The sequence below is a fragment of the Maylandia zebra genome, linkage group LG3 (genome assembly GCF_041146795.1).
Source record: "Maylandia zebra isolate NMK-2024a linkage group LG3, Mzebra_GT3a, whole genome shotgun sequence".
NCBI lineage: Eukaryota > Metazoa > Chordata > Actinopteri > Cichliformes > Cichlidae > Maylandia > Maylandia zebra.
The window spans coordinates 41,255,901-41,270,317 of NC_135169.1; the positions used below are offsets into that span (position 1 = coordinate 41,255,901).

General features: G+C 45.0%; 1 protein-coding gene across 1 annotated transcript in view; it reads right to left on the bottom strand.

The window, feature by feature from the left end:
• Positions 1 to 3,956: 3,956 nt before the first annotated feature.
• The window catches only part of adgra3 (adhesion G protein-coupled receptor A3), a 32,579-nt gene continuing 22,118 nt past the window's right edge, over positions 3,957 to 14,417 (bottom strand). Inside the window, exons 4-19 of the mRNA XM_004554426.4 lie at positions 11,721 to 11,792; positions 11,560 to 11,631; positions 11,288 to 11,448; positions 10,560 to 10,773; positions 10,293 to 10,457; positions 9,815 to 10,016; positions 9,566 to 9,715; positions 9,293 to 9,451; positions 9,036 to 9,203; positions 8,657 to 8,864; positions 8,312 to 8,520; positions 8,067 to 8,191; positions 7,851 to 7,974; positions 7,198 to 7,343; positions 6,412 to 6,507; positions 3,957 to 5,751 (exon numbers count right to left, since the gene is read on the bottom strand). Coding sequence (XP_004554483.2) covers positions 4,293 to 5,751; positions 6,412 to 6,507; positions 7,198 to 7,343; positions 7,851 to 7,974; positions 8,067 to 8,191; positions 8,312 to 8,520; positions 8,657 to 8,864; positions 9,036 to 9,203; positions 9,293 to 9,451; positions 9,566 to 9,715; positions 9,815 to 10,016; positions 10,293 to 10,457; positions 10,560 to 10,773; positions 11,288 to 11,448; positions 11,560 to 11,631; positions 11,721 to 11,792 — 3,730 coding nt within the window. The 3' untranslated portion in view covers positions 3,957 to 4,292. The remainder of the gene's footprint in view (positions 5,752 to 6,411; positions 6,508 to 7,197; positions 7,344 to 7,850; positions 7,975 to 8,066; positions 8,192 to 8,311; positions 8,521 to 8,656; positions 8,865 to 9,035; positions 9,204 to 9,292; positions 9,452 to 9,565; positions 9,716 to 9,814; positions 10,017 to 10,292; positions 10,458 to 10,559; positions 10,774 to 11,287; positions 11,449 to 11,559; positions 11,632 to 11,720; positions 11,793 to 14,417) is intronic.

Consider the following 14,417-nt stretch of genomic DNA (forward strand, 5'->3'; position numbering starts at 1 on the left):
GGAAGATGTGGGTAAGCCATTCTGAAGAAAATGAGGCGGAAAATACATCATTTTCTCACTGAATAAGATATCAATTAAAAGAATGCAAAAGTATGAAAAGCATGAAGGGCGGCTGTCGTTTTCAGCCTGAACTTGCATTTATCTTAAAACTGTGCTAGAATGTTGGGAAATATGTTGAAGTGTTTGTAAGAGCCCTGACATACAGTAGGGCTTCAACAGGGTTCATAATGCTTTTGCTAATGATCTGTTATATAGACAGTGGAGGAAATTAGGTCAGAGCGTGTAATAGTAATTTCAGGCTGTTCTTAACACTCACTGGGTTTTAGGCAGCCTTTTAGACTTGTGCTAAACCGATGTCAGCTCAGCATGGACCTCCTTACACAAGGTTGCCTCACTTCCTTATGGAAGTAGGCAAGCCTAACAAGCACCAAGTATTGTTTTTGAATTACCCTCTTCTTCCTCTTGCATCCACTTCTTCATTGTATCACTCTGTTTGCTATTTGGTCCTTTAACTAAGTAAAAAGTACAGGTGGCAAGTTATGAAGTAGTACAGTACAGTAACTAAGTACTAGTTGTATTTAGTTACTGTACTAGAATTTTCATGTATCTGTACGTTACTTGAGTAGTTATTTTTTGGACAACTTGTTACTTTTACTCCCTACATTTTAACACAAATATCTGTACTTTCTACTCCTCACGTTTTCAAAACGAGCCCGTTACTTGAGGTTTAAAAGTATCTTTATAGTGTTTATACTCAGCCATAAGTTGTAGTTGACCATCTAGCTAGCGCTACTGAAGAGGAGCGAGCATTTTTGAGTGGCAGGTAAAATGCAACATTTGTATTAGCTCAACAGTCGGTCGCACAGTGTGTCTGCTAGCTAAAGGTACAGCAACTGTATTTCTCAGGGACAGAAAACAGTGCAAAGTAATTTCAGAGATGGACAAAGATGTAAAAAGACAGACAGGACAGGAGAAGAGAGGCACATTTAAAGGTAAGGACTGCTCAGGGGCATTTGATAACTTTAGATTTTAACATTGTATCTAATGTTGTCATTTTTAATTACTAACTGGATCTGTATATGATTTGTTTTGATAAATTGTGTATTTGCATATTGGGAAATGCCCTTAAGATTTTTGGACAGCCACACATTAAATCAGACATCTTTCTATGTAGTATTTAACTAACAAATAAAAACAAATATCTATGTGAATACATATATGTTTTGTTTGAGGAAGCCAGGCGAGGGGGAGCCAATTGGAAAACATGAGAGGGGTTCTTAAAGAGACAGGAGGGCTTGTTTCAGAGAGAGGTTCACCTCAGGTTACCTGGGGTGTCACAAAGCGGACTCCTGTGATAAAAACATGGAGCTGGATATTAGCATAATAGGTCCCCTTTAAATATAACCTTAACATTGATGCGTGTTTACCTCATTTGCAAATATTTAAAGTGTCTCCTTTAGCTTGCCAGAATATACAATATACGTCAGATTTCTATTGGGTAACGAGAATATTGCAAGTTAAGAAGAAAAAAGCAGAAAGCGGATCCTCTGGACAGCCAGATCCACGTAATTACAATCAGCAGTCAGATGGCTTCATGTACTAGAAAGTATCAATCTTCATTCCAGTGGCAAGCTTCCACAACAGAGCCAGATGCTTCCTCCAGGCACCATGAGCAGCAACTGGAAAATGTAAACAACACATCACTTGTCTGATGTTGGTCGTTCCTGGGCCTCCCGGTAAGGAATTGTGCTCGGATGCGCTCTACAGAGCACACTAAGTGGAAACGGGGCGGAGAGATCCTGCCATGTCTGAAAATAAAGCGTTCAGCTGTAATTGATGCTTTTGGTGTCTGAATGTAATTCTCTCATCGCTGATTTATTATTTTGGAGATGGGTGATCTAACCCCAAGACTCCCGAATGAGATTAAGAAAAGGCCTAAATGACTTAATTTGTTTTATCTTAATTTATTATCGATTTCTGCCCAAGGTGTCCCAGTGATCTTAAAGCCGAGATACTATCAGTTTATTTGCCTTGATGAGCTTTTTCCCCACGCAGCACCAACACCCTCCGATTGTCATTCCCCGCCACGCAGACTGCCTCAAATGAACTTTATAACAGATGGCAGCGCTGAAGAACCTTTGCGATTATTTGAAGATCAGTCTTTCATGCCTCCGGGGAATCAGCGAGCCTGCCACTAATCAAGGCCTAACTGCTCTCTACATAATTCAAAAGTCTTATTATAATTTGTCACATCCAAGATGGGCCAGGCAATATATCTTTGCCCGAGTGAAATATGTGTTTTATTAATAGGCCATTAATGAAAAATTGGAGTTATTGGAGCTGCAGTCTCTCTCGGTGTCTCCTGTGAATGGGGTGATCTGTAGACGGCGATTACTGATCGGTTCCTACATGTGAAAAATTGCTGGCGTAGTTTTACGTCTGACCTTCCAACATTTTATGTTGGTTAGTTAATGGCAGGCTGTGAAGATGTGAATACATCACTCGGAACAAGTTGTTTTGTCATTTAGTCTGAGCTTGGTCCTCCCAAAAGTCGCAGGGACTGTCGTGTGTTCCTGACCCCTTGTTTGGAAACTGTAACACTGCAGTGGGAAGTAAATGCTAGTCATTTTTCAGCAGAGCAGATATCTTAAACTCTAAGAGTTTTCCCCGAGGGAAACAAGACAGGCTGAAAATCTTAAAAAGCAAAACTGAGTGCAGGAAGAATCATTAACATTATAATTCTCCACAGTTTACAGCATCTCGGTCTGTTCCCAGCTTTCGCTTGTAGCGTTGCATCATCATTAGCTAGGTTATCGCACTGGATTTCCAATGACTCACTTTGTGCTGTCAGTGCATTTCAACCCTCTTAGTAGTCGACCAGTTGGGTCTTACATGCATCTAAATTTCAGACCCTACTGTTACAATGACCTGGTGCATTTCTGTCTTAGGAAGGAGACGTGTATTCTGGATCCTTTTAAAATTATATTAAAATGTAAAGTTTTGCATTAGGGCTGTCGCTACATTAAGTAAACTGTGGCTTGCTGGTTGTCTAATTTTACTACATATTCTCCTCCTGTTATTTATCTATTTAACATAAACTTAGAAGCACATTTGGCTCATGTTAACCAGGATTGAAGGTATTAGTGTATTTGATTACTTTAGGTTCCTAAAATTTGCTAAAATCACGTCTCCACAAATCATTGGGTGATGTTAAATCGTCTACATCCATTCTGCTATAAACACAACACTGTGCATTCATGTGTTTCAGTGGTGATTGAGTTTACCACCAAATATTCACTGGTGGCAAATGAAGTCATTATATACCTATGCTCTTACACAGCTAGGGAGCTGAGCCAACATCAAGCTCGTTGCTGTTGACAGAACCACCAAGTCTACATGCTACATGGCATTCGCCCAGCAAAAAGTCACAGCAATTCATCTCTTGAGTACTCAAGCAGTCAAATCACACTTTGAGTCTCTTACACGCTCTGCCCCAACAGCGATGTCAAGCAGCGAGTGGAACTCCAGTTCAGCTGTCAGCTGTGGAGGAGATGGAGAATGGAAAGCGCTGCAAGGAGAAGAAGACACTTCTCTCATTATCCTTTCTTCTCATGGCAGCTTCACTTGCCCTGAGAGTCAGCTGTCAATCACAGCCGGGCGCATTAAGACAGCGGGTGCCCCGAAAGTAAGGCGCACTCATCAAATCTGCCAGCAGGCAGCAAGAAAACACCCATAGAGCCCACAGCCACAGCCAGCTGCAATTAAAGTGCTGCACCACTGTAGAGAAAGGAACCCGAGGCCACCTGAAGGTCAGCGAAAAACCCAATTACCAGCATGTCATATATTGTCAGGGAGAGTAATTCCTGGAAACAAAACAGCTCTGACTCACCTTTGCAGTGGCTGCAGAGAGCAAAAGATGAGATCGTGGGTGCAAGTGCAAGAAACAAATCTCTAAATTAGGTAAATGGAACTTTTGTTTTAATTATTGTTGGAACAAACTAGAAAACGGGGGGGAAAAGGCTCCAGGTTAACGGTACGCACAGGGCCACACAGCTCAGACCATGCGGTTTCATGTACAAAACTCTCAAAGTGGTGGATTAAAAGTTATAAAAATAGAACATTTACAGAAACATATCTACAAAGTCAGTTCATTGGCCATAATTCGGCTACTATTTTCCAATTTTTTTCTTTTTTCAAGGAAAAAAAAAAGTACAATCAAACAACTAAACCAGACATTCACAGCTTAAAGTTGTGAGCACATTATTATGCAGTCTTTAGCACAGAAACGGTTGCTACACAGTAGTTTCATGTTTCCACAAGCCGGTCTTTACTGCGGCTGCACTGTCCGCTTTAATTACAGCCACTGCCTGTCCATTCTCTTTAAGCGCGCCACCGTTGTGAGTGATAAGGTTCAGCCCATAAGACTTAGGGTGGCTTTCCAGTCCCGTGCTGCCAGGCTGCTTTGCAGAAGCAGAGTCTCTACTTGAGCTCGACCCTGCCGCAGTAACCGACTGCTCAGTCTCTACGGTTACCACAGATCCTTTCCCCAGCGTGCTGCCGCCTCCTTTATCTGAGTAGCGGGAGCGCCGCGGCAGGCTGGCGCTGTCGCTGCTGTCCTGTTGCAGCTGGCTCTGATGCCGCTCCCTGTACGCCATGTAGGCCGCTCGTCTGCTGTTGCGAGCTGCCATGTCGTAGTGATGGTGTCTCCTGTGTGGGGCGCTCTGCACGCTGCCCTCCACGCTGGTAGGCACGTCGTAGGCGTACTCTCGCAGCACGGTGAGCCGACTCGCCCTGTGCGTGCGCGCTCTGTTTTTGTGATGCCTGCTTATATGGCCGTTGGCGGTGGCGGCGACGGTGGCGGCCGGGTTGCTCGCGTTGTTCACGGGGTGGAACTGGACCTCGAGCGGTGACACGTGCATTTTGATTTCATTGTCTAGTGAATGCTCGGTCAGGCTGTTGTCCAAAATAGCAGCGCCATTGGCTGCCGCTGATGCTGAGGCTGACTTGCACTGTGCAGCCTCCGCGTGGAGATTGGTCAGCTTGCTGCCGTGGGCGGAGTTGCGCATGCTCGGGGCGCTCTTGTTTGTATAGGAAGAGTCCGCGCTGCTGTGGCCGCACTTGGCTGACTCCCCATCTGCCTTGTTGTCAGATCCTGTCGTGGATATCATCGCCACGCCTGGCTGAGGCAGAAGGGTGTCCTCCTGTGCGGAGTACGCTCGTCTCCCGGAGCAACAGACCTGGGACCAGTGGCGCCTCATATCTTGTCTGTTGACGCAGTGATGAGCAACCATGAAGGCCCCGAGCGCCAGCGCCGCCACCCCAAACAAGCAGGTGAAAGCTAAATCAAAAGGGTGGTCCTGTGATACCGCCATGGCGCCGAACACCCACAGGGCTGCGTACAGCCCCAATGCCCCCGCTGCACCCATCAACTGCCCAGCGAAGGTGTGCTCGTTCTCCAGAGCCGACAGTGGCACAGTGTGGGGGGGAAACACTAATGAAGAGGACGCCTCATGTGGCTGAAGCTGGAGGGTGAGGGGGTGGCAGTGGCTGCCGGGAGCATCGGGCCCAACCTCAGTGTTGGCCGGAGCCAGATGCTGCTGCTCTTCGGTTGGCTCTTTGAGCTCGTAACGGCGCTCAGGGTGCCGGCGCAGCTGCAGCAGGATGCTGAGGAAGTACATGCAGTCCACAAAGATGATAAAAACTACCGGGCCATAAAATGCTCCGATGCTCGGCTCCCACGCCATCCAGCAACTAATGAAGACAGAGATAAGACGATTCAGACATCAGATGTGGCTTTTTTTTCCAACTCTATATCAGGCTCAACGTTTAGCATTCATTTAAATTTACCGAACATGCTAATGGTAAAGTTTTCCCTCATTAAAACAATACCTCGTCTCCCCGTCTTAATCTGTCGCTGTGATTATTAACCCGAGAAACTCGAAATTACTCTGGAAAAAGTTTTGCGTCTCATTCTTACAGTTACTGTCCCATTACATTTAATAACACAGGCTGAATTTGTTTTGGTTGCAAGAAATTAATTAAGCTCCAAAGACTCCAAGACAGATACGGCTCCAGATTTCTCAATTAGTCAGCCACGCTACACAATCTAAACAGCTGCCGCCGTAGAGAGCGGGGCGGGGGAGCTCGCTGTAAACTGGCAGCAGTTTCTCGTTGCTTGGATGCGCATATCATTAAAAGGCATCTATAATCAGAACTGGAGGGAATAAACCTTCCCTCATAAAAATATTCGAGCTAATGCAGTGCAGTCTGGCCTGGACAACCACAAAGCCAATTTCTCTTAAAGACAGAAGGTAGAAAAATATGTGAATCTGTTGACCAGATAAAATGGCACGGCGTTTCCATGAAATCAAACCAAGAGAAGGAAACTTTAATGACTAAAGTTCTACTTACTGTGGCGCATTGATCTGGCTGCCGTAGTTTTTGATGTTTGCTGCAGCAGTGATCCCACAGACTATGATGGGTATCCCTCCGCCAATTAAGTAGAACCTTTTGGAGAAAGGAAAGAGAGGTAGTTCTGTTTCAGTCTTTGAATGATAAAATAGGCATGAAGGAAATAAAAGAGATCAGGTGATGCTTCGGGCTTCTACAGTGACACCGTGTGGTGGCAGCCTCACTAAAATGTGGCCACATATAACAACAGAAATGTCATATACACATTTAAGGGAAGGTATGCTGAGTATATATACAGATAAGTTTTATGACACAGCGTAGCGTGTCCTGCGCTACGTCTGTAATTTGTGTAAAAAACACACGACAGCTCAAGCTTGGTTCACATTATAAAAGCTGCCTGCTGCTACAGATTTATGCACAGGAAGAATCACACGCACACATCTCAACGGACAAAATGCACAGTCCTGTTTATCTGAACAGTTAAAGAGCCTGAGTCTAGTTTATGTGGTATTTACAAGCATACGGATTTTGCTGTACTGCTATTAATTCAACTGCGCCTGTGCGATCCACACATGCTGCAAAGGAAGCAGGCACAAAATAAGTGAAGCTCTGGTTCATTTCTTCACTTCCAGGATAATAAAAAGATAGAACTGGGTGAAACAAAAGCTCTGAAGCCATTAGTAGAATTACTACATGTTCAGACGGTTGACAAGGCTATCATTTGGAGGGTGTAGTTTAAAAAGGCACCACTTTTGCCACACATCTGCTGCGGTGAGAGAGTCAAACCTCAGCATTGGCCGCGGCGGTGGCGGTGGCTCGTCCAGCTCCTCGTAGCGTTTGGCCTTGCGCGTCACTTGCTTGTAAATGTTCCTTGCAGTCACACCCACCCAGAGAGTGGTAGCGAGAGTGGAGTAGTGCAGCAAAATGCCCACCTAGGAGAGAATGGACCATTATAGTAGCAGCGAAATCAGTGAGTGTCAGTATGACAAAATGTGCCTCTTCAGCTCTATTCTTTAATCGATAAAAGTAAGAGAACGGAGCACACTGTAGATATTTTTGTTTAGTGCATCTTCTGCTTAAGACATCATCACATTGAGTTGGATATTAACATTAGAAAATATCATTTTACATCAAAGCACATTCAATAAATCAACAAGGTCTTGCATCCAGATTGGTGCAATTTAAAAAAGAAAAAGAAAGAAGAAAAAGTAGTGCGTCCCACTCCAGCACACCTTGAGGAGAGGTGCAGGGTTGCCTCAAGCCATGAAACGAGCTACAGTATCTTTCTATGCCACCCCACCCTCAGAGTTTCACAAGTGCAGTGATTTTAGCCAAAGGCAACTTTTTCAACTTCTTATTCCTAGAAAACATTCAAAGTGGAAGCAAATGCGGCAGGGAGGCTGGGAGAGGCTCGGAGTGTGCGGGCGCTGTATACTCACTGCTTGACAGACGCTTGAGAATCGCGTCTGATTGATGCCACCTATAAAAACCCCACAGGTGAGGGAGATGTGGAAGCAGAGGTTGATCAACATGTGCCAAAACTTCCGGCTCACTCGGACAGACCTGCAGTCGCAGAAACAACAGATTGCAGAGCTATGAATGAGACAAGGGGGCTAATGGGAAAGCCGTTCAATACCACTGGTTTATTCTCTTACCTGTGATGGTAGATATAGCTTATAATAATGGTGGCCAGGCACAGGAGGAGTATGACAGTGGTGGCGTAGATAACCGGGTGCAGTGGCTTAATGCTTGGCGAGGAATATTCCATAGCGCTGAGATCCTGAAACAAGAATGAGATCATAAAGAGATATACTAGAGGGCCAGTGAGGTCATACTGTGCACACGGGTGCTGATCGCCTCACAAACTCCCCAGTGAACATAAAGAGGCAGCCCAACCTACCATAAGCAGGCCATAGTTGCCCAGAGAGTTGCATGATATGGTTGTGAAATTGTCGTGATGGTCTAGTATGCGGCAGCCGTCGCTCTGCCATCCTCCCTGACCTCCCGCCTGGCTCAAGTTCCAGCAGGCGGACACAGCATCTGAGCCGCGGGCAAACAGGCGCAGGGTGACATTAACGGGGGTCTTCAGGACGCGTGGAGTCATGCCATCTGATGCCAAGTACACAGTGGGGTAAAGCACTTTAAGTTTTCAGTTTGTTTCCTGATAATGTGTCCTTGTTGATTAGAAGAGCTGACCTTTTGTCAGGTTAGGGTTTACCACTATGCCTGCAACATCACGACTCACCTATCTTGGCCATGATGACAGGTGTGGCTACACTTCTCCTCCGCCCTCCATCAGCAAGTTGGGAGGAGTTGCCAGTGGATGGAAAAAACTTGCCATTGTGGAAGCCAAGTAGGTGGAGCTTGTAGACCGTGTCCTCTGGCTGCCCAGGAGGTACAGCCTCAGTAAGGAGAGACTGGGGAAACTGCAGGGAAGCCTCCGCTGCAGTGCTCTATAAAGACAAAAAACACAATGAAAGAACAACTTGTCATGTTAAACTACTCAAAAGACGCTGTTACGACTAAAATCTGATGAATTCATTTATAAATTCAGAAGCTGTCCACAAATAAAAGTTCCGCCTAATGAAACTGCAAACTAGTTTTTTTTCCTGGCAGGAGCTGACCTTGTAAAAGATGCTGGAAAACGAGCTGCTTGTGTTACATTTGAAGGTGAGCTGGCGGTCCTGGCCGATGGGGCGCTCAGGGATGGCCCTCTGCAGTAACACGCAGGACATACCATTCCAGTCGCTGACCTTGACAAAGTGGACGTCCAGTGCAATGTTAGGGGAGGTCTGGAAGGACAACAGAAAGAGTCAAATGCAGCTCTGCGTTACACATAATCTGTAGTGCAACATGTCTAAATGCTGTTGGTGAGGCTAACCAGGGGGAAGGCCTGAGGTGTAGCTGGGCGGTAAGCGGCAATCTTCTGGAGGCAGGCGATGATGCGGGAGCAGGCCATGGCTTCACGCTGAGCCATCGACAACACCCTCTCGTCGGCCAGCATCAGGTTACTGGCCATGCTGACCATCACCTGACCCAGCTAGGAGACAAAGAGACACAACAAGATTTCCAACTACATCCAACTCAGCAGTGCATACTCCAAGTTTTTAAAAGAGAAACAATTAAATGTGAACACATAAGCACATCCACTTACGTCTTTAAACTTCTCAACAAACTTCCCAAACTTCTCGATCATCTCAGCCACAAAGATGATATCCATCTTGTCTGAGAAGTTGGCAGCATCCTTCGTGTAGACAAACAGGCGTTGAGCTATAGTCACCACATTGCTCTCATTTAGAGGCATCTAGGAAAAACAAAACTGGGCATGAATAGAGAGCTGTGGGCCACAGGTACGAGGAAGCTCAAAACCATCAAATCACAGCCTGAATGGCCAGATACAAACCTGGTTGATGACATTGAGGAATCTTGTGACATCCTTCTGAAACTGGCAGCGGGAATAATCCTCTTCTGCCCATTGGCCCTCGCGATCACAGTAACGCCAAGCCCGCTGCTCTTCACTGGAGCTGCCCGAGTACGTGCTTCCGCTCGATGGCAGTCGGTTGCAGGGCAGGTAGGCTCTGATCCCTGCTAAGGTGCGTGGCCACCTGGGAGGATTTAAATAAATTGCTGTTTATTTCCTCTTCAGGCTGTGTCATGTGAGCCAAAATAGGTCCAATCTGGTAACTGAAGGAGTAACACCGTTTGGCCACAAGGGGGTGCTGCTTGCACAATAACGCAACTGCTCCAACACAGCAAGAATACACTTCAATCACAAAGGAAATTATTTATTACTTCACCTTTGGTATATTCCATCACACTGGATTTTTGAGTTTTAAGTGGTTTTAAGTTTAAAAAGAGAAAAAAAAGGAATAAGTATCCACCTGAACTCTCCCTTGTTGTTGGAGACACGTTCAGGGACGCAGTACTTGGCTGAACTTTGCAGCACCACAATGTGGACCGTCCTGGTGGTGTTTCCCCTGCTTGTCCTGACCCGACACTCCCAGTTGCCCGTAAAACCAGGTTGGATGTTTGAGATGGTCAATGCACTGATGGAAACCATGAAAATATAATATATTTTATGTTAATTGGTCAAGGTGGCTATATAAATTCCTATGAACTGCAGAATACACGAACACCTATCTTCATACCTGGCAATCAGCGAGCAGTTCTGCACAATGCGCTTTTCAATGAAGATGCCTTGAGTGGCATCAGGCTTGACCATGTGGCCCCTGTGGTACCACAGCACCTGCATGTCCTCTGCCACGAGGGAGGCCTGACACTGGAACGGCAGGCTGTCCCCCTGAAAGACGACCTGCCGCTGGGATGGGGTCAGCTGGAAGGAGGGCAGCTCGAGTGGAGCGTCTGAGGAAAACAAGCAGGCGAGTCAGGCGGTATTTCTCAAAATAAAAATGAAGCGTCGCTCATTTTTCCAGTTCTGTTTACTATACAAGTTAAAACTGCATCTTTAAATTCTCAGTACTTTTAGTGCCACTCGTAATTCATGTCAGGCCAGCAGCTTCTGCTAAATCTACGCCATACATTTCATAATCCCTCACTGAGATGAGTGCCAAACCGATAAGACATGAGCAAGTACAAACAAAGGCAGCGCTGGCCTGGGCAGCCCTTGTCTTATCTCCCGTGTCATTGCACAAGCCGCTGTTACCCAAACACTAACCTCACTGATACCAAAACAGAGACGTTAAAGGGACAGCGCAGCATTTTGACTGTACAGTCGTCTGAGCTGCTGCTCAGTTATTTAGACATGTTTAAGACAGGACAAATGGCAGATCCGAGTCAGCGCCAATTAAAATGATGCAGTTCTGTTGCAGGATGTTCAAACGATTATATTTTAACGTGTGCGTGTGTGTCTCCGTACCGCATGTAAAGAGCTCCGGCCTGATGGAGGTAACTGACTGACCCTGTAGAGACTGTGGGTAGGAGCACTCTGTGTTCCTTACAGAGATTTTCCTGTCTTTGATCCAGCGCAGCAGCCAGAGAAGGTTGCAGTCACACAGCAGGTAAGGTGTCTTGAAGTCCCTGGAGATGGACAAAAACAACACCTGGGGTCAGTTTAGGTGATCGAGCACCATCAAACAGACTGACAATGGCCACATGCATGAAGTTTCTTTTCAAGCTGAGCATACTCACAGCGCCTTCAGAGACACCAAGCTGTCAAAGGTCCCCTGAGCCAATGAAGAGAACATGTTCCCTGTAAGGTTTCTGAGAGGGGAGAAAAAAAAAGAGGTTTTATTTGGGATGTACTATAAAGACATGACTAGATCACATTCACAGCAGTGCAAATGACTTACAGTCGGATCAGACTGGATAGACCTTTAAAGATGTCGCTGTTCAGACAGCTGATGCTGTTGTTGGCCAGGTCTCTGCAGTGCACACAGAAGAAGAATGACATTTTATTTGTTTGACAGCTGAAAAAATAAACCAATCTAAGAGCCGTGTTGTTCTACCACGGTGACTCTTAACCAGGGGTACTCAGAGATTAGCTGTACTACTACGTTTAATGAAGTGAGACAGAAAAGTTAATTGGCACAAAACAGCAGACAAATTGTATTACAGTAGATAAGTAATGATCAAAAAATAAACAAATAATTTAAATCCCTAGGAGTTCACTAGCTAATTGTATAGATAAAGAAATCAGACTGAACATAACAGATCTTCTCTTTCTTCTTTCAGCTGATGCCTTTAAGAGTCGCTACAGAAGATCACCCTATCCCTGGTATCCTCCACTGTCACATTACCATCCTTGACTACTTGAATCTCCTCCTCTGAGGTCTTTCAACCTCAATGGTAACAATAACTGAGAAGCCGTAAGCTGAAAGTCGTCCGCATCCAGTTTAAATGAGTTTTACTAAAGTTACTTGAAAAGTATGCCAGAAAAAAAAAAAAAGGTTGGGGACCACTGGGCTAAAAGATCATCGAGTTGTCTTCATCTGAGCTGCAAATGTATTAGAACATAAATGAACACCTCGAGAAACGCTGCTGAGTTGCTGAGATAAAAAAAACAGTAGGTTTAAAAGAAAAAAGCCAAGTTCAACAGAGGCAGGTTGAGACAGAGATCTCCAAATTCAGCCGACAGGCTTACAACTTCCAAGGTGATTTTAGATAATGTCTGTGTGGGCCTGCGGGGGGAACCTACACATCAAAGGCACAGCAACACTGTGGTAGGTGATTAATCACCCGTGATTAATGTCAAATGCAGGAAAAGTGTGTGTTTCTCCCCTTCATGTGACCTGACATGATGTCTCTTGCAAACATCAGATGGAAGTGTCAGAGACTCTTTCAAAAAGGAAACTCGGAGACGGTTCAGGGGCTTAACGGGGAAAAGATGGAGGCTGCCTCTGTGAATTACACTGACTCTACCAACATTCAGAAATATTCACCGAAGGAAGGTCCAGGTCAGCTGGAGCACACCGCCTTCAGCAGATATAATCATCATCAAGGGATATACATAAAGATGTTTATACAACCTCAATACTACTACAGCTAATAATTACAATAATAAAGATGCATTTTATTGCGCAAGTACTGAATATTTTCTGATGTCCAAAGACCTCAATAAACTAAAATAATAAAAAGTAAAATGTTTCAGTGGATTAACTACTTCTTTCATTAACACATAAATCTAGTAACAGTAGTGCAACTAAGCACTGTTAGCATTCTGGTTAAGCTGTGTTTCTGGCATGCTGTCAGAGGGAAACTGACTTAGTTGCCACATTGTGGCGTCTAACAAGATTTGTATTTTTTCCAAATACAGCTGTGACTGGGACCAAGGCTAATGATGGAGGTGAGACCAAAACCTCTGAATTAATGCTGCGACCCAGAAACCCAAAACAATGGCACTAAAATATAATACTGAGAAGAGGGGAATGGTATATCCTTATAATCTACTAGATGTAGACTGTAGGTCTGTGGTTCAATAATAACATTAATTTAAGCTTTTAACATTATCCAAAAACCTACTTCAAAACAAGAAAGCTAGGTGGCAATTTTTCAGTTTCCAGGGAGACAGCATTGAATCAAACCCTTGTTATAGCTGTAACATATAAACCTCTGTGCGAGGAAACCAATTGTTGCAAAGTGGCAAGAAATGAAACAAGAGCCAGTGAGAAAAGGCAGATCGTTACCTCAGCTTGCCGCCAGCAAAACTATATGTTCGGGTGCTTGAGGAAGGTGATACTAATGCAAAAATGATACCTGAAAAACAGCTGGCAGGTATATCCTAGCATCCCAGAATTTATGTAATTATTGGTGTTGCGCCTTAAGGTGCCGGCCGTGGACTTTTACGGTGTGAGGTTATTAGTTTCACTTGGAAGTAAAGAAAAAGCCTCCTTTTGCGGGCCTGCCAAATTTGTGTGTCATGGGAAGGATATAGAAGTGAGGCGGGCGTACTTTCATCTCCGGTTATCGCCTGGATTCAACTGCTAAAGTTACAGCTACACCAGGAGCCTCGAGAATATTTGTTAAAATAGCTAAAAACCAAAAAAAAAAGTGTCACTTTGTTACTGAGTGAAGTCACATGCATGTCTTTTGGCCACAGGCACGCAGCAAATTAACAGCACAGAGGAGCGCTCCAGAGCAGCACATTTGAGGAGCTGAAGCAAAAATAGCCCGATGTGATAAGGTTCGAGTGGGAATCGTTCAGCTGTTGGGAGGAATGCCGAGTAAGGAGCGCCGAGCCTAAAGGAATCCATAGGGTCTGAGAATGCTGTAGTGTTGGGAGAAGTCTGCTTAAATGTTTTAGTGTGGAGAAATTGAGTGTGTGAACTGTGTGTAAAGTCAGGTAAGGGATATACTTATCTTGGCCCACGGGGTTGTAACCAGCAGCGCGGCCTACACCCAAGCTCTCAGCGTGAATAAAGAAACCCAGCTGGGAGCAGCTGACTACGTCTAGATCAGATGTTAGCTCTCTTGTAAGAGAGATCATTATTATACCCGTCTTAACATCTTTTTTTCTTTTTAAACTTGTCACTGGTGCGGGCTGAACACAA